We start from the raw sequence: 20,938 nt of genomic DNA, 5'->3' as shown, positions 1-20,938 counted from the left end.
TTATGCAAATCTCCGGGAGGTGAACAAAGCATTGTGAGGGATGGAACAGAGGGACAAAGCAGGCCCAGTCTCCCAGCGACATGGCAGAGCAAGGGGGGGGGAGAAAAATAGATGGACATGCTTCAGCACCTCTGGAAAGTTATGAAGCCGCGCCGTCATTCATAAGTGCAAATAACCAGATAACTTTTCTAAAATTGTTATCTTCAAATCATGGTCGTACATGGCTTTTGTGAGTTGTAACTTTAAACAGTCACTAAATGATCTGTCGTACCTCGAGGATTACCTGTATGTAGGATTTCAGTATAATTAATTCAAATGCATTCCTGGATATTTTAAGATTTTAACCACACAAAGGTATGTCGCTACATAGATATTTTGATTTCTGAAAATAGGTCCTGATCATATAAAAACATGTTTTTGGTTTTTTTTTATTCCATTAGAAAATTAAAATGTTTCTTCACTGTTGAACGTGCTGAACTGACAGGTATAAAATCAGCTGTTCGCAGAACACGTATAAGGTCTTTTACACACAATCATATTTGAATCCACTTAACATACCCAATGCTTTCTTTAATAATATTCATATTTCTTTTGAGTACCTAGGTATGCTGAGAAGAAAATAAATTTCAAGAAAAATAAAAATAGCGAGTACCTTTGAAGCTGTTGGAACAAAAACCATAATCCAAGTAATCAGTGTTAATAGTCTGGTAAAAGGCAACAAAAATGCAGCAAGCATCCTTTGGCAGAATGAGCTTTTGATAGAAAATAAATTATTTCTCCTTTGCTGCCTACCATGCAGTCATGTTGGCTCCAATCCTCCAAGCAAGCAGTTGTGACGGGAAAAACTGATAAGTGTCAGATTGGATTCCATCTTCTATTAGCAGATATACAGTATTTAGTATTGCCAAATATATTACCATGAAAATTACTGATAAAGGATACCAGATATGCTAGATCAATGTTTCTCAACATCAGGTTTAAGAAGGGTAAATGTCAACTCCCAGAATTCCCCAACCAGTCATGTGCTACATCCCTAGATTTGTAAAGTATACTGCAAAAGAGCATTCTATTCCTTTCTTCATAGAAACTACTGAAATTGGAATATGCTGGTTTATACCCTGTTTCCCCCAAAATAAGACATCCCCTGATAATAAACCCAATTGGTCTTTTGAGTGCATGGCAATAAGGCCAAGCACTTATTTCAGGGTTCAAAAAAATATTAGACAGGGTCTTCTTTTTGAGAAAATATGGTATTATCAAAGATTCACAAATAGATGATTCCATCGTCATTGCTGAGAAACAACTAGATATTAAAATGTTCTTCTGAATGCTTACAGTGGGTATAAAAATCTATCTACCCCTGTTAAAATGTCAGTTTTTCAGATATAAAAAAATCAGACCAAGGTAAATCATTTCAGAATTTTTTTCATCTTTAATACATTATATATAAGCTGTACAATTCAGTTGAAACTGAAATCTTTTAGGGGAAAAAATAAAAATAAAAAGCTTACAATAATGTGGTTGCAAAAGTGTGCACACCCCTAAACCAATACTTTGTTGAAGCACCTTTCCATTTTATGACAGAATTCAGTCTTTTGGGGTAATGTGAAAATGTTCCAAATCTGTGAGATTGTGAGGGCTTCTCCTCTGCGCAGCTCTCTTCAGGCCATCCCATGGATTTTCAATTGGATTCAAATCTGGGCTCTGAATGGCCCATTTCAAAACTCTGATCTTCTTCTGGTGAAGCCCTTCTTTTGTTATTTGAAGCTATGCTTTGGGTCATTGTTGTGTTGATAGGTGAAATTCACCTTCAGCATTATAGCAGAGGCCTGAAGGCCAAAATTGACTGAAATTTGGAACTGTTCATAATTTCCTCCACCTTGACTAAAGCCCCAGTTCCAGTTGAGGCAGCCGCAAAGCATAATGCTGCCGCCACCATGCTTCACTGTGGTTATGGTGTACTTTGGTGATGTGCAGTTTTTGCAAAATGTAGTTAGGCTTGAATGTGGGTTTTTTTTTGTTTTTTGCAAGAAAAGGCTTTCATTCTGGCACCCTACCTTACAGCCCAGACATATGAAGAATGCAGATTATTCTCACATGTGGTATACAACCACTGCTTGCCAGAAATTCCTGTAGCTCCTTTGATGTTGCTGTTACAACTCCTTACAAGTTACACATTTTCTTCTTGTTTTTTCATCTATTTTGGAGGGACATCCAGTTCTTGGTAATGTCACTGTTGTGCCGTATTTTCTCCATTTGATGACTGCCTTCATTGTGTTCCATGGTGTATCCAATGTCTTGGAAATTTCTTTGTACCCTTCTCTTGACAGATACCTTCCAATCATGATAATCATTTGATGCTTTTTTCCTGACCATAACTTTTGCTCTAAAAGGCAACTAAGTAAATTAAGCAATATTGCTTATTGCTTAACGCATTGTAAGCCGCCCTGAGTCTCCGGAGAAGGGCGGCATATAAATCAAATAAAAAAAAAAATGTCAGAAAAATCCTACTTTAATTGATGGCAGATTTGTACTGATTATTATTTAATATCAGCTTAAATGGGATTGGTTAATTCTGAATATAGACACATCCCTATTTATAAGTGGGCGACACACTACGCAACCATATTATTGTACATTTTTATTTTTATCTCTCTAAAAGATTTCACTTTGTTTTTCAATTGAATTGTGCAGCTTATATTTTATATTAAAGATGGACAAATTCTGAAATGATTTATTTTGGTCTGATTTTTTTTTTATCTCTCAAAAACCTGGCATTTTATCAGAGGTGTGTAGACTTTTTATATCTATTGTATAGTTGTTAGATTTGGTTATATTATTATCAACTTAAAACATCTTAGCAAGACCAGGTTTGGAAGAGTTCTGTCAGTCAAAAATTAACAATAAACACAACAGGAAAAAAATCATTGTTCTCATTCAGTACATTAGGCTTTTTCAATATAGTGCTCCAAGATAAACTGGAACAATAATTCCCAGAATACAAAATACATATTTGATAAAATATTGCACAACATTCTTTTGTACCTTGACAGAGTACTAATCAATGCAAGTACTTCATACAAGGCCATTTATAAAGGGGAAATGGAGTGGGACAACCATCCCACTCCTGCTAAAGTTTTGGGATGGGGAATAGTGGGGGAAAATCTTCAAGATTTAAATACTATTCACATATTACATGAATATTCAGATAGTCAAGTCAACAGGTTCCTTGACATTTTAAATCAGGACTATTAAACTCACGGCCCGTGGGCTGGATGAGTCACGCGCTGGCCACACCCATGCCCGGTTTAGCAAAGGAGGAAAAAGTTGCAATACGTCACGTGATGATGCAAGTTTGACACCCCTGCTTTAAATGCACTTTAATTAACTGTGGGCTCAAGTACACGACATGCATTTTGCAATTGCATTTTGAAAAAATTATCAGCCTCCTCAGGATTTAATAGCAACATGTGCATATTATTTTAATCCTTTCTTTTCTATCTTCCAAGTAAATCTTACAATTCTCTCTGTCAGACAATCTGCTATTTCCAATGAACAAAACTGTTACTGGTGTCAATGAAAGATTTTCTCCGGAGATAGGAAAGGGACGTTGGTCATTGAGTCATAACAGAGGAATCAAAGGCTAACCTCTCTACTTTAATCTAAATCCAGATGAAATACTAAAGTTCAGATTATCAGTTGTGATAATGCTGTATAAGTGATGTATAAATCTTCTACATCATTCTCCTAATGAATAATATAGAATCCTATGCTATCATGTGTGCAGGATAAATAATACAACGTACATCATGATACAAATCACTTATATGGTATATTTCAACTGGATATCAGGATACAAATATAAAATATCAAGGTTAATTTTGTGATATTGTGATGTGCAAACCATTATTTTTGTATCATCAGATTATATTGTCTGTCCTTTCCCACTTCTGCTTTGTATTTTTTTCTGAGCCAATAGAGCTATGAAAGGGTTTTAAAAAATGTCTTAAAATGCTGCATACCAGTCTCTGTTGTGTGTGTGTGTTTCCATGTTTGTGTGCATGTGTGTTTGTAATGTGTGTGTGTGTGTATGTATGTATCTATATTTACACACAATACACATTTGTAGTTTGACCCTTTGCTAAATAATTAAATAATTAAAGTGAAACATACTTCAAGATACAAATGTTCTTCATTGTATATGTGACTCATGTAACTTTGCATGCATTATTTCATACTTTGATTATAATCTGTTTCTTTATTGATCTGTTTAAAAAAATACAAATATTTTCATTTAAATATGCATTGTTGTATGTGTTGTCATTTTTAAACATATTTCATCTCAAAATACTAACTTCTGAATACATTCTGAATTCACAAATATTGACATCTTTACTGAGCTAATAATAAAGTAGTGTAAATGGCATTCCTATTTATCTAAACATCTTCTATACTGTATTTAGTCATTATAAATACCTTCAAAAGTGGTCAGATAACTAAATTTTAATTAACTGAATAAAACTGTCAAGCATCATCTTTGGTATTCAAGCAAAATACTAATTTTATAAATCTGATTGGCAGTAAACTGAAGACATAATAAATACAAAAAAAAGTAACTATTTGAATTAACAAATATATCTCATGTTCTCTTCAGCTTAAAGTCTTCAGAATTTTGTTACTTTAATATTCAGGGCTAATTTTAAACTGAAAGCCAAGATTAGTGAAGATTGATTTTTATATCTAATTAGTACATTGATAAGGGTTATAATTCTACTAAATCTATTGATCTCTATGAACTGCATTAGAAATATGTTCTTGGATTCATTTTTTGCCTCCATACAAAACAGTATCACTAGATGCAAAATTATTAGTATATTTGCTATTTTAGAGCTAAAAAAAAGATAACCTTCTATTTAATATCAGTGCATTTTTACCACATAAAGATTATCAAATGCCAAAATGTATTTTGATTATTTATTTAGAACTGGTGTATGAAATATGTCAAAGAATCTTTAGCTTGCAAGCTCAAAGATACCTGTTTATTTTAATTACCAAAACATACAAGGCAATCAAATGCATTTTATAAATCTGGATATGAGGGACTAGATTCAATTTCTTCCTCACTCTTTAAGCTCTGGAGCTGGTTTTGGGCAGACCACTATGTTTCAGACTAAGATACTTCCTGAGCTATTCTGAAAGTTAAAAATGCTATAAGATATAACAACATTTGATAAGGCACTTAACAAAATAAATAAACCCTTGATACATAATAGCCAGATCTGAAAAATAAGATCTGGCAATAAGCTTTCTACAAAGCGGTGCATTATTTATAACAAGAGATCCTTATAGGTATTCATCATTCTTAAAAATTATCATCCAATATGTTTAAATTGAAGGAACATAAAGGAATTGAAGATCATTGGAATGGGGCTAAGGAAGAGAGCAATATGGGTGGTAACCATGGAGGTTATTTAAAAATGTTTCTGGAAAATTGTTAAATACATTAAATATTCATAAAATGACACTGAATGCATATACTAAACAAGTATACACCCCTTCTCTCATTTTCTGAGAAAAAGTCTAGGACAATATATATTATTCATATATACAGACAGTACGTGCAGCTCTAATTACACATACAACAATATATTTGAATAAAGATATACTTTCAACAACTTTTTTCTGTATTAAATCCATGTTTATTGCTTAAATTTTATCACAGTGGAGATTAAATTATTCTTAATCATCCGGTCAGTGTTTGTGTACTTTCTTCAATACAAAAACATTAAAACTAACTCATTCATACACTCTACGTTCTGTCATTCTCCCACCACTCATTGCCTCTTTGTGTTCCCTCAGTTGCCACATATTGATAGGATTGTAAAAAGGTAAAGCTATAGGCATATTAATAACACCACATTCTTCAAGTATCTGGAAAGTACAAATGCCTGTGCTAAATTTTAGAAATGCATCTGCAGTTTCTACTTTATTGCTATAATATAGAGGCTCCTGATGGGATGGTAATGAAGCATCATGTCACTGTGTATGAAGATGATTTTAGTCTACAGTTTTTAAGAACTTTTCCCACGTTAGTAAATACATAGTTTAGATTTGCTTTTGTTTTTATTCCTAACGCTGTCAGACATGGGATTTCAAACTGCAAATAAATAAAGTATACACCCACAACATGTGCAGTGCAAATTCCAAGTAAACAGGATGACAAGGAAATTTAATAAACATATAGTTGCCAACAGTGGTTTAACGGGACAGTCCTAATATTTTTAATGCCCTGTATTCCCATTCTCTGTTTAAAAACAGATACCTATATTAGTTGCAGTGATTGAAAAAGCATTGTGCAGAAAAATAATGCTATGAATGTAGGCAGAGGCACAGTGTTTAACTAGTTTATAGGTTTAATGTCATGCATGATATCAAACCTCTACAAAAACAGTGTAACTAAACAAAAGATAACCTCCTTTAGATTCAAATAAATGATGTTGGCAACTAGATAACATGGATTACATGGACCAGATTACTGTAAAGATTATAGACAGAACTAAGTGAACCTCGGAACCATTATGGTTTGGGGGGGACAAAAACTTAATTGTAGTAATATAATAGTTAAGACATTCAACTTTATAACAAACCAAAAATGGTTTGATTCTACATTGCTCAAGGGACAAGAATAATCCTTTTCCAAAGAGCCAGTGCAGAATATTTTTTTCTCTGCTTCATTTATTTTTATATCGATTTATTATATCCACATAGCCCTTGTAGTTATTGAAAGAGAACAACCTTACTATGGCATAAATGATGAATTAGGGAAAGGTAAGGAACAGAACTAAAATTTACATAAATACAAAATTACACCTTATGGTACTCTTGTGCAATTTCCTTTTCTTTAAAGAAATGGAAGAAAATGGAAGAGTTATGTAGTATATCAAAACTACGGTGTATCATCATCATATTCTTCAATGCTTTTTAAGAATATGATTTTTATGGCTGCATTATAATTCTACAGTTTGTTTATTGCTATGTATTGAACACTATGAAAGATGACTTTAATTAACATCATTGTCAGATAACAAATTAAATCTTAGATAAATAGAACCAAGATTTCTTTGCTAAAATATAAATGTGCATGAAAAAAGGAAGAATCTTTGTAAGTAAAAGGAAACCATTCCTTTTCTGAGACACACATATTATTCACAAATTGAGCAGACATGAATATACCTAATGAATTACTTCAGAGAATTAAGGCTTCTAGAAAACTTCAGTGCCAGAATGACCTTTCTCCATCCGTATTAAGAATAAAATAATTTTTGTATTTTAGGTTGTGCTTCATTTTTCTAAAGATTTTTCTTAGTTCTGCAGAATTTAATTGCATAAGATTACATACTGTAGGGGAGCATTAGAACTGTTTATTGTTTTACTTTAAGTAGGTGTTAGTCTATGTTACAGCTATAAAATTTAATTATAGTACTGATTTGTTGCTAATGTACATTGAATAGTTGGCTCATTTCACCTTTTTTTCATGTTTAATGTGACCATTTCTTCTATACTTGCCGTTTGGTATCCCATTCTGGTAATGTCCATTGATAGTAACATGTTCATCAGTGGACCAAAAATGTTTGCTTTGCGTGCAAATAAATTTTGCTATCCTGGCCAAAACGTAGCAGAGTAAGGCAGTACAAAGTAGCACAACAAAGGCAATATCCAATAAGAAATACTGATATAAAGAGACAGTGTAAACTGCAGATCGTAAATGCTGTGCTCCATTATGACGAAGGATGTAATTAATCCAGTAGACTGTTCGATTAACAGGATGAGCTGGTTGATCTTTATGGATTTCAGACAGCTTCCGGGCCTGTCGCCTGTAGCTATGAAATAAAAATTTTAAAAAATAAAATGATAAGAACATTGCTGCATTTTCAATTCTAACATTCCCATACTATTTTATCATAATTAAACATAATTCATTATACAGGTAATCCTCAATTTATGATCACAGTTGGGACTGGAATCTTGATTGTTCAGCAAAGCAGTCATTCAATGAGATGCTCCATGATTGCTTTGCTGAACAACTGCAATCCTGGCACTCTTCGTTGTCCTTAAGCAATCTTGCAAGTCATTGAGAAGACAGAACCTCAGATAAGGAGCATGGGGGCACCTAAGGGGGAGGTGGAGATTCTGGGAGGCTCTGCTCAGGACCTGAAATTCCTTCCTGCCAAAATCCAAACAGGATTTCGAGCTTCTGAGTGGAGAGACACTTCCAAGTTGCCTGCCCCTCCCCTCCCAGGACCTCCCCCACCTCCCCTGAGGCAACCCAGACTCCTTTCCTTATTGCTCTCCTTTCCAGCCAGGAGCTGAATTTTGTCCGTGCCAAAATCTACTCAGCAGGCAGCGCCAACTTGCAACCTTCCATGCAAGCTTCCCCACTGACTTTCTGGGAAAGTGGGTAGAGAAGATTGCAAATACCACATGATTGTGGAGTGCTCAGTAACCAGTCATAAGTGCAAACAGGTTGCTTAGCTCCCAAATCGCAAATCACTTGAAGTGGTGATGCAACAGTTTTGTGACAGTTAGAAGTACTTTACAAACCATAAAACACCCTTTCCAATACCATCATAATCCCATACCTCCATTAAACAAATTGTTTTAAGTCGAGAACTACCTGTAGATGGTTAGGACTGCATAAATTACCATAAGTTCTTTATAAACTTTTATTTCACTGAAAATTTAGCAAACTTTTTTTGTTAAAGAAAAGACAATTCTTACCTGGGATCATTAATAACTTTCACCAGTGCATTATATAAGTCATCTTCCGTAAGAGTCATCCAGTTTAGTAGTATACCCATGCCCTTGGCCTGCACTCGAGTCATGGTGTCATAATGGTCTCCAAAAAGAGGGATTCCCACCACAGGAACACCGTGGTACATGGTTTCAAAAATGCTATTCAGACCACCATGACTAAGGAAGGCCTTAATATTAGTGTGACCTACAGCAGCAAAAGGTAAGGTACAGGAAAGAAAAGTGTTTAATCACAGTTCAGAACAAAATCCATGCATCTAAAACTTGTCTGGGCATTAAATTTCCTTTGCAATTCCTTTGGCTCTTTTTTCCTTACAAATTTGTTACAGATGAGATGGTACGCACACATGGAATTTCTCACCACAGTTACCATACACAGAAAATGAAATAACTGTACTCATTACGTTAGACTACAAATGAGATCAGAAACAAGTTGACAAAAATGAATTAACTTTTTTAATGACTATAGAGTTGACAAAAGTATATATTGCACAAAAACCCCATTCTGCTTGATACTATCTTAATAAATAACATTAATATATCTGAATTTAGCAATCTTGTTAGCCTTATTTGTAACCAAAAGAGGTATTTTTCATTCCTGTAATTTACCGTAATACTACATGCAGACTGAAGAAATATATTTTTACAATCAGATATTTTATTTATCTAAACCTGAGAATAATTTTAAGAAGAAATGTGAATCCTTAAATGGTATTTCTCCAGAAAGATTGATTTTATGTTAGTAGGTAAACAATTAAAAATAATAGACTTAGTACTCGGCAAAAATTAATTTGTTAGACTAGAATTAGGAAGATCCAGGTTCATTTTCACTTCAGCCATGGAGGTTCATTGAGTGACTTTTCACCTGTCACTGTCTCATATGGGTCTGGAGGAAAATTAAATGTAGTAGTATATACACTGCCTTGAACTTCTGGAGGAAAGATAGAATCTATAACTAACATATATATAAATTTAAATACAAATTTACTCAACAACTTTTATTGCCAGAATGACAACAAAACTTCCTAAGATGATGTAATACAGAGGTGTCAAACTCAAGGCCCATGCGTGCCTCTGCCAGCTTGTGGCTCTCCCAAGCTCTGTTTTCACTGAGAGAGGATTGCAGGAGACCATCACAGTTGAAAATGGAGATTGGGAGCCCATTTTCACTGGCAGAGTGCTTGGGCCACCACACATGCCCCCTGACATGAGTGATGTTGAGCTAGCCACACCCACCATGGCCATGCCCACCACGGCCCCCGAGGTCAAACACAACCCTGATGTGGCCCTCGATGAAATCAAGTTTGACACCCCTGATGTAATAGCATGTGAGAATCAATTTTGTTCATGGGGAAGAGATGCTGTCTAAGGAATGAGCAGATAAGGGGAGCAGGATGTCCACATCTGAATAACAGGAAGAGAAAGAAACTTAGAAAGGATTTGTTTTAATTTATCAAGCTGTACAAAGTGACAGCAGGAGCTTTTATACTTTCATATTTGCAGATTCTGTTAATATAGCCCTACAATAAAATAGAATTACCGTATTTTTCAGACCATAAGACACACCGAACTATAAGATGCACCTAGATTTAGAGGAAGGAAACAAGAAAAAAAGAAGTTTTTGGCCTCCGCGCATCCTGTTTTCTCCCCAGCCCCCAGAAGCACTTTGCAGGCCAAAAACAAGCCCATTTTTGGCCTCCCGAATCCTCCGTGCGTCCTGTTTTCACCAAAACACATCCATTTTTGGCCTGCAGAGTGCTTCTGGGGACCAGAGAGGCAAAAACACGACGTGTGGAGGGTTTGGGAACCCAAAAATGGGCCCATATTCAGTCTATAAGACGCACCGAAATTTTTACTCACTTTTAGGGGGGGGAAGTGCATCTTATATTCCATAAAATATGGTAGCCCATCTGATTGTATTTCCTATCTGGTCTACTTGGGAGGCTGGCAAGTGTGTACATCATCTTAAATATTTAAGAAACTAGATAGTTCTCCTATAATACAGGTAGTCCTCATTCAGTGATTGCAATTAGTTCTGGCAAAAAGGTCACTAAATCTCATAGTTGCTAAGAGAATCATGTAATTTAGAGGGCGAGAAAGGCTGAAAAATTGCTGATTGCTCCCATTTTATTCAGATAAAGTTTTCTCATACAATGTCCTGTGCCTGACCCTTTTTTTGCATCCTCCCAAGGTGGAGATTGCTTAAGCAAGGTAAATTTTGTCTTCTTAATTAGTTGGTTAGAAAACCCATGGCTGCTGCCTGAAATTGACTAGCCCTTAATCGGTTTTACACTGAAGGATTTTGCTGTTGTAAATATGTGCATTGGTCAGAAAATGAACCCTTTATTACTATCAAATTTGCAAACAGTCACTATCTCAGGCAGTTCTAAATAAAGACTACCTGTACTTCACTATGAATATACCACATATAAATCTATAGGTCTTATGAATGTTCAATTGATACAGTATTTCAAATGTAATTTGTGTTTATTACTTGTCTATCATAAAAAAAATTAGTAGTATAGTTTAGTCTGTAGCAACCTGCTCAAGATACTCGTGATTTCATTCCCATCTACCTCACACATTACCTCTTAGGGAATGTAGACCTTGATACAAAAAAACAATTCTACCTTTAATCTAAAGATAACAGAAATGGTCAGCTATCTACCGGTAATTATCCATGTTAACAATATTCCTATACAGATTTAGATTACAAATACAGATAGTCCTTGCCTTACATCCATTCATTTAGTCACTGTTCAAAGTTACAATGGCCCTGAAAAAAGTGACTTAAGGCCACTTTTCACACTTATGACTGTTAGGGCAGCATTCCTGTGGTCATATGAACAAAATTCAGATGCTTGGCAACTGGTTCATATTTATGATGATCCCAGTGTCCTGGGATCATGCAATCATCTTTTGTGATCTTCTGACATGCAAAGTCAGTGGGGAAGCCAGATTCACTTAAGTGTGTTACCAACTTGACAAATGGAGTGATTCACTTAACAACTGTGGCAAGAAAGGTTATAAAATGGGCAAAACTCACTTAACAACTGTCTTGCTTAGCAACATAAATTTGGAGTTCAATTGTGGTTGTACATCAAGGACTATCTGTAAGTCTAGTATTAAAAAACAGATAAGGTACAAGAGGTTAACTTTAAATGATAACTTCCAACAATACTTACCTAATAAATCATTTTGTGGTAACCATTCTATAAGTTTTGTATTGTTACCTAAATTCCTGGGATTTTTACCTGAAAATCTAAAATACAAAAGAAATGGAAACTTAAAACTACATTCCAAAAAGAATACATTAATGTATTGTTAGTTTTCAATGTTCAATTTATCAATAGAAAATCAATATGAAATTAAATATTAAATATATCCGTATATATATTTATAGATATATCACCATATATACATACCATAATCCTATAGATACAATAAATATACTGACATTTGTTAAAGTGAGTAAGCCTAAAAAAGTAGTTTCAGGAGGTTAGATACCATACTGTAATAGAAAATGCACTAGACTGAGTAAGGTAGTGTAATGCATTGGAGAATTTGTTTAATTTTATTTACAGTGCAGTGAAGATAATATAAAACAAAATAGTGAGTATTTTTAAAAACTCTCTTTCTTCTTCTGTATATCATGGAGAACTGCAAGAGCTTTGAGTGTGGAGAGGCTGCTCAGGCATGATTTGATCCAAAGCTGCAGTTACCAAAGTTTCAGGGAACCAAGTACTAGACTTTATGGAATAACCTCAAACTCCCTCTGGAACCCAAATGGGTCCATTAGTCATCTCATATGAGCTGTTCAAATAGGCCCAACCTCCCTGTGGAGAGTGGTGGCACCAAAGAATTGGAGATTACCAGGAAGTGATATGACCATGGCAGGGGAGAAAACAATATCTTCCCCAATTTCAGACAACTATGACATTGCTCCCGCAAGAAAAAAAAAAGTTGGTTTTGTATTGGCCTTAGATGATCGGGGACTGGTCAGGGCTGCTATGATTGTCATGAACTGCAGAATCATCTTTGACTCAGCACCCAGAGAAAGCAAGATTAAAATATTCCAAGATCAATCTGGGGAATCTTTCTCTTAGCCCAACCATGGAGTTGAGACGCTCAAGCAAGAAAGTTGCTATAAAGCAGGAAGGCTGGTACACAAACATCAGTCTTAACTGGTCCCTATTAATGACCAATCTAATAATGTCTCACACCTGGTAATCTGGGAAGCAAGGCCCCTGGATGCCTCCTGGCTTTTTCTGATGACTACCATCCTCCTTCTTTTCCCTGGTGTCTTGGCTGGTGCCCCTGCTACCACAATTACTAGCATCCACTAGCGTCCAACCCAGCTGCCTTCACCACCAGCTCCAATCTTCCAGGCCCACTTCAGCGGGTAAGAGAAAAGGATTCTCATGTCACATACACTGCCTCCCCAAGCCACCAGACTGCCCAACCAAAGTTCTTACTTGTTCAGGCCAGAGAATTCCCACTGCTTGGGAAATGATCTCCAGGGACTGTCACAGCTTCAAGCACAGCATACCCCAACCCAACCACAACATTCTAAAAGTTATCTACTAATGCCCCCTTTTTGTTGCACATCCAGATTCAGTGTCATTATTTCTGAAACCCTGGAAGCCCCAAACCTAATGCCATTCAGTCTTGCTAGGGTTGAGCTGAAGATTGATATTTCCCATCCAAACTCCCACAGCTTCCAAACACCAAAAAAAGGACCTTAATAGCATCACTTAACTCACCAGATGTGGAGATGTACAGCTGGGTATCATCAGTGTACTAAAATCTTGCTCCATGCAACAAATGAACTCATCCACAGCAACTTCATGTATATGTTAAACAGGACAACTGAACTCTGCAGAACTCCACAAAACAGGGCTATGAGTGGACCTCCCGCTCCTGATCAATACTATTGGAACCAACCACCAAGGAAGAAAGAAAAACAGTGCTGCCTATCCCCAACCCCTGCAACAGAAGTATACTATAGCCGATGGTATTGAAGGCAGCCAAGAGGTAAAGTAATGTGAGGATGGATGTATTACACCAACCCTGCTCCTGCCACAGCTCATCCAAAAGCACAGCCAATAGTATTTCAGTCTCATGCCAAGTCTGAAACTAGAATGAGAGATTGGCAAGCGCTTATTTAAAAAAATATTTTTTATTAGAAACCAGTATGGATTTGTTAAAAATAAGTACTGACAGACCAATGTTACTGCTTTTTTTTTTGACAAAGCAATTGGATTAAAGAACCCAGGGAATACTGTACATTGATATATCAAAACTTCATATGGTATTTGATAAACTTGCTTGTCTTCCTGATAGAGTAATATGGATGAATAGTACTGCTACTAAATGGATTCCCAATTGGCTGAACAACCATACTAAATGGATGATCCTTAATGAATTTCTGTCTACATGAGGAGGTATGCTGTAGGGTACTTAGGGTCTATCTTGGGCCCAATAATATTTATTTATTTGTATGTACTGTACATATGTACGTATGATTTAAATGAGGGAACAGAAAGGATGCTCAACAGATGACAGAAAACTAGGGTGAAATAGAGTATTGCTAATACCGCAGAAGTCAGGCTCATGCTTCAAAATAATACTGGGCCTTTACTCACAGAGTCATTTTTATTTCTTAGGTATGGAATCCTAAATTTAATTGGCAAGAAATATAGGCTTCTGCACTTAAGAAATAAAAAAAGAAAATGTACAAGTATAAGAGAGGTGAACCTAACTCAATAAATTTATCTAAGTGTCGTGACAGGTCATAGATTAAGCACAAGCATAAGCTAAATATCATGAGAACTGATAATTCCACTTCACCCTGTATTTGTCTGTACACTGTACCTAGAACTTTTTGTCCAGTATCCAATGCAAGGATACTGGAAAGACTGGAGGCACAAAAGATAGTGAGAGGTTTGGAAGCTAAATCCTATGAAGAACAGATTTTTAAAAATGGGTATGTTTAGCACAGTGATGGCAAACCTGTGACATGTGTGTCAAAGTTGGCATGCCATGATGTTTTGGATGAGCCATCAGCATTCACCAACACCCAACAACTATTCTCAAAAACACATCCCATTTTCATGATATTTGGAGGCTAAGGACTGTGTAAGGTGTGCTCTCATGCAATATCTGGAGCCTTGAAAATTGTGCAAGAATGGGGTGTGCTTTCCCTTTCACACGGTTTTTAAAGCTCCACTGGCCACGAAACAGTATTCTCTGAAGCTGCCTCAAGAACAAGGGCCTTGTACAATATGGAACAGGCCTGAGTAGCCTACAGGAGCCTGTGAACAGAAAAAGAACATCACCTGAAAGTTAAGTGGTGTGCTGCAGATCAGGGGTGAAATGCTCCCGGTTTGGACCGGCTCGCCCGATCCGGTAGCGATGGAGGCGGGTGGTTCGGAGAACCAGTAGCAAAAATCCCCCCCCCCATGCCCAGCTGAGCCACACAATCATCAGAGGCTTTTTTTTAACTTTTAAAAGCATTTTTTCTACAACTTCAGCCAAAAAAATGCTTTTAAAAGTTAAAAAAAAAAGCCTCTGATGATCGTGCGGCTCCTCAAAGCCATTTAAAAGAAAAAAAAAACCTTGTTTTCTTTTAAATGCTCTGAGGATCCAAGCTGAGTTCCCTGATCGGCAGAGGCTTTTTAAAAGCCTCTGCCAATCAGGGAACTCAGCTTGGATCCTCAGAGCCTTTTGAAAACATTTTTTTACAACCTCTTAGCCGAAGAGGTTGTAGAAAAAATGGTTTTAAAAGTAAAAAAAAAAAAAAATGGCCACGCCCACCCAGTCACATTACCCTCCCACCAAGCCACGCCCATAGAACTGATAGTAACAAATTTTAGATTTCACCCCTGCTGCAGATCCTAGGAAGTGCTGCACCATGGGGGCAACTGCACCATTCCCCAAGGCTCTCATACCTTGGGGAACAGCATGAGGTGGGCTTTTTCAGTGGCCTGTGGGGGGTGCTAGAGTTGAAGTTCAGTTCAGGGCCTCTATTTTTAGGCCCAACCTTGGCATTGCTGCCAAGTGCTATTGTTCAGGGTGGCCTAAATAGAGGAAAAATGGAGAATTGTTTCCCTTTTGTTTGAGAGGGGGGAATGTCACATCAGCACACTCAAGTTAGCCTAAAAGGCTCACCATCACTGGTTCAGCATAAAAACAAGAAGCTAATGAGAGATATGATAATAATTTTTCTATACTTGATTAACTGTCACTTGGAGGAGGATAGGGGTTTATTTTCCATAGTGCCTGAGGATAGGACAAAAAACAATAAGTGGAAGCTTTAAAGAGAGAGATCCTAATTTGAAATTAATAGGAATTTCCCGATTGTGCGAGCTATAAACCATAGAATAGCTTGCCTACTCAAATTATAGATGTCTATTACTGGAGGTTTTCAAACAAAGATTCAGACAAAGATTGTTGAGACTAAGGCATACATACTTACTTTAGTTCAGCAGCTGGGATAGTTTTCATGGTAACCATGAATTATACTCCTGACATCAGGGTGGATTTGATTTAAATCGAGTTGATTTAAATCACAATTTAAATCATGATTTAAATCACTAGTAAAAAGGCTTGATTTAAATCAACTCGATTTAAATCATAATTTTTAAAGAGCAACTGTCATCTTTGCTACTCCTTTGACCTACTGTTGACTCACCGATAGTCCCAGTGTTGCAGAATATACAGCCTCATGCTACATAACTAAGCTCCATTTCATGCTGAATAAACTAAATTATTTATGTATCTTAAATAGAAAACTATCTTATGATAGATTTTTACCCCAAAAGTTTTTTATTAAAATAAATTCAATAAAAATCAAAAAAATCCGATTTAAATCAAAAAAATCTGATTTTTTTGATTTTTTTAAAAAAATCATTGATTTTTATCCATCCTGCCAGATATACAATCCTGGCACTGCTCCTTAATCACTTCTAATAATACCCCACAATGGTAAGGCACCAGTAGAAGATTAACAACTTTACACTAAAACAAACATAGTGCTGAATCAACTGCAAAGGCAGCCCATTTCAAATACCTGCTTTATATCCACTGATTTTTAATTCTGAATGTTAATAGATATACCTAAATGATACACATTACATTTTCAGAAATATGTTTTGTTTAACCTTGCATTATATTGCATCAATTTCTATTTACCTAAGAGATTAAATGAACTGTACAGTTTGACCAGAAACACCCAATTGTTACCATATATTGACTGACTTGGGTTACGAAAAGTGTTCCAGCACTTTTTCCATTTGGAAATAACATTTAACAATACATATGCCCTCACACTCAGCAAATGCACTAGGCATTCCTAAGATCCAGCAGTAGACTGCTTCATGAAGCAAAACGAGCCAATAGCTCCCCTGCTTCTTACTGACTCTAACCTGGTGGAGTGGGTGAATACTGCATCTCACCCAAGATTTCCCACTACTGCTTTTGAAATTGAAATACACCATCTGAAATTGTGAAAGTTTTTCAAGAACGAGACAGAGACTTTTATGTAAAAATGAGAAAAGGAATAGACCCCTCACTCTAGAATCCATAGGTTTCCATAAAACAAAAACATTCATCAATCCTATTTTATTTATAAATTAAATAATGGTATTGATATAACTTACCTCCAAATTACTCTTTGAGGAAGTCTAGCCAGAGCATGTGCCAATTTATCTGCTATATCTTCAGGTAAGTATTTCACTCCAGCTCCAAATGATACAAGCACAAAGCCATTTTCAGTAGCACCATTCACCCATGTTTGCAGATCCTATGGAAATAATAGGCTTGCTATCAAAAAACTTACTATTGGAAATACATCACACCATAAGTGTGATGTCATAACAATAATATAGTATTTAATTGGAGATTTATCAATCAATAATTAGTCCAATTACTGTTTAAGATGCTGTTATCCTATGCTCAAAGTGGCTTGACTCGGACAGTTTAAAAATAATAAATAAAATATCAAAGTTGAGTTACTGTCCCTTGAAGAATAGGTAGATGGTATGAATTCACAGATGACTTGAAAAACTTCAATTATAGTCAATTACCCAAGTAACCTTCAGAGTGATATCTGATTCAGATATAAGGGTAATGAACTAAACATGTTATCTAAAAGTTGGTGAAATCTGGAAAATACTAAGGGATAACACCATATGCCCAAAGATTGCAAAGTGGAATCTGATGTTTAGACAGAAATGACTAACAAAAGTAAAAAGTTATCATCTGACTGGCTATGTGTGAAATATCTCACAATAGCACACCTGGCATTGAAAGAATTATTAGTGATTGATCTGTCTAATGTGTGCAGATACGCAATTGCTAGGGATGTATTTTCAGATAGTAACAGAGTGTATTAGTAACCACTATTTTAACAGCTACTTGCATCGTTTAGGGAATCCCATCCTTCCAGAATAAACAGCAGACCTAACATATTTTGCTTGAGTTATAGAGAACTTATGGAAGAAATTAGGTATTTATTTATTTATTTATTTTATTTCTATATCGCCCTTCTCCTGAAGGACTCAAGGCGGTGTACAGCCTAATTAAAAACACAAAGACAGACAATATTTAAAAATAATTAAAATTATTAAATATTAGGCCCAATTTATAAAACCCCGAATTTAAAAACCCAATTTAAAACCAATTAAAATCTTTATATTGATAGCCAGCCTGGCGGAACAACATGGTTTTGAGGGCACAGCGAAATACACAGAGATCAGAGATTTTGCGAATTTCTGGGGGGAGTTCATTCCAAAGGGCAGGGGCTCCCACAGAGAAGGCCCTCCCCCTGGGTGTCGCCAGCCGACATAATTTGGCCGATGGCACTCTGAGGAGACCTTCTCTATGGGAGCGGACTGGCCGGTGGGAGGCTACTGGTGGCAGAAGACGGTCTCGAAGGTACCCAGGTCCAATGCCGTGGAGCGCTTTAAAGGTGGTAACCAACACCTTAAATCGCACCCGGAAGACCACTGGGAGCCAGTGCAGCTCGCGCAAGAGGGGTGTCACGTGGGCACAACGAATTGCGCCCATAACCACCCGCACGGCCGCATTCTGGACCAGCTGGAGCCTCTGGGTGCTTTTCAAGGGGAGCCCCATGTAGAGACCATTGCAGTAGTCCAGTTGGGAGGTGACAAGGGCGTGAGTGACTGTGCGCAAGGTGTCACGGTCCAGAAAGGGCCGCAACTGGCAGATCAGGCGAACCTGATAAAAAGCCCCACTGGCCACAGCTGTCATATGTTCTTCTAAAGACAGCCGTGCGTCCAGGAGGACGCCCAGATTGCGGGCCCTCTCTGTGGGGGGTAGAATTTGATCCTGCAGAGATGAAAACTCAAGACTACCTTAATAGAAAAGTACTATGTCAAAGGAGAACTAAATGCAAACTTTATCAATAAACATAATCTTCTGTTCTCCATTGTGGGTGGAGACAGCAGCCAGGAATGGGTGTTCTTGCCTGTTCAGCTTGAAGGGCTGAGACTGTTGCAAAGTTAAGCTCCTCCTTTGTTGCTAGGGATCTCCAGCTTTTTTCTCAGTCCTTCAGCCTGGACAGTCATCTTGGATTGCTCTCTTACTATTGTTGTTTGACTTGTTGATTTCTTGGACTTTGTTATTTGACTTGGCTGAATTTATTGGATTTCTTGGACTTTGGCTTCTGGGAATGAACAGTGAGTGGCTGGAACCTTGTCCTTTGGGGACTTTGTTCCCTTCCTGCAGGCTTGCTTGCCTGTGAAGATATTTTTATCCCTCCCCCCCTTCCTTATCCAGTTTACTCAGTTGAACTCGCAGTGTTCCGGAGGGGCTTGAATTGCCTGGGCAGTGGGGGCACTTCGGCGCTCAGCAGAGCTTCGCGCTCCCAGCGTTTAACTTGTGGCAAGGAGCTTCGTGCTTCGTAGATGATGTGTCGGGTGACATTGCCTTTAACATCTGACAAGAAGCCGCCCGCCGCATGGGGCCGCTTGTGGAGCTTCGCGCTCCCGCTTCACCCATCTGCTTGCTTGACAGGGCTCTTGCCGATATTTGCTGTTTCTTTTGGCTTGGCGGCGGCATTAGAGAGGGATCCGTGCAACTGTTGCCTCAGTAGCTCCGCGCTCTACTATTCCCGGCCGGCGGCCATTATGGTTCAGGAGCTTCGCACTCCACTATTGGCGACCAGCAGCCATTTTAGCTCAGGGGTTTCGTGACCCATTGCCTGTGCCTGGCGGTCAATCTCTCTCAGGAGCTCCGTGCTCCATTGACCATTGTGTCGAACTTTGGAGGCTCAGGAGCTTCGCACTCCATTGCTTATTATTGACAGCTATTTGATTGCTTAGCACTCTGTTGCTGGTCTGCCAGACGCCATTTTGAGAGTGCCTAGCCATTGACACCATTTATGATTTCAGGAGCTTCGTGCTCCCAAGCTGACACTAAGCTGCATGGAGATTGATTACTTAGTGGGCTATATTGCTTCAGCTACGCTAGGTCTGCGCCCAGGGGACCTTTGTTCTGCTCCCACTTAGAACATGGAGGAGGGTTTTTTTCCCCTCAGTTTACTTTGGATATTACTGTTTTCAGTTGCCTTTTGGCTTGGCAGGGCCATTTATATTTGCTGTCTGGGCGGCGGCCATTTTAAAGTGCCAATTTGACATTGACTTATTCGTGCATTACCACCAACAATACATTCAGGATGCCTAAGGCACTTTCCAAGTGAAAGCATGGCCAGAGGGTCGGGTCTACTGACCACTCTGATAAAGAGCCTTTGTGTGCAGTCCTCCAAGTGCAAGAGCTCTCATTCTCATCAGGCCCCTTGCAGCCTCACCTCAGCTGCAACCAGGGATGAGAGGCGCAGGGACTAGGCCTTGCAGAAAATCTGCAATAAGGCCGCTAAGGGCAAGGCCCCTATCTTACAGGAGCTTCCCCAAATTCCTTCATCTGTGCTGGCATCTGACCAGATCTCTCTGAGGGACTGCCCCATTTCAGTCTCCACTATTGCATTGTGGGGCCCTTATGTGCCCTCAGCCTCTACCCCTCCTCTGCCCCTCTTGAAAGGGCTATGGTAACTGCCACAGGTCATATTTCTGGGCTTTCTGGAACCCCTATAACACACAATAGAGAA

The 20,938-nt window shown here is 37.7% G+C and overlaps 1 protein-coding gene across 3 annotated transcripts in view; it reads right to left on the bottom strand.

The window, feature by feature from the left end:
* Positions 1-5,676: 5,676 nt before the first annotated feature.
* Positions 5,677-20,938, bottom strand: part of UGT8 (UDP glycosyltransferase 8) — a 73,986-nt gene continuing 58,724 nt past the window's right edge. For all 3 annotated transcript variants that reach the window (XM_034442354.3, XM_034442355.3, XM_034442353.3), the window contains exons 3-6: positions 17,472-17,614; positions 11,997-12,073; positions 8,779-8,998; positions 5,677-7,880 (exon numbers count right to left, since the gene is read on the bottom strand). In XM_034442354.3, coding sequence (XP_034298245.2) covers positions 7,517-7,880; positions 8,779-8,998; positions 11,997-12,073; positions 17,472-17,614 — 804 coding nt within the window. In that variant the 3' untranslated portion in view covers positions 5,677-7,516. The remainder of the gene's footprint in view (positions 7,881-8,778; positions 8,999-11,996; positions 12,074-17,471; positions 17,615-20,938) is intronic.

The sequence above is a fragment of the Pantherophis guttatus genome, chromosome 8 (assembly GCF_059756535.1).
Source record: "Pantherophis guttatus breed Tessera chromosome 8, ASM5975653v1, whole genome shotgun sequence".
In the NCBI taxonomy this organism is placed as follows: domain Eukaryota; kingdom Metazoa; phylum Chordata; class Lepidosauria; order Squamata; family Colubridae; genus Pantherophis; species Pantherophis guttatus.
Note: the sequence above shows the minus strand (reverse complement) of the source record. Positions and strands in the feature narration are given on the sequence as shown.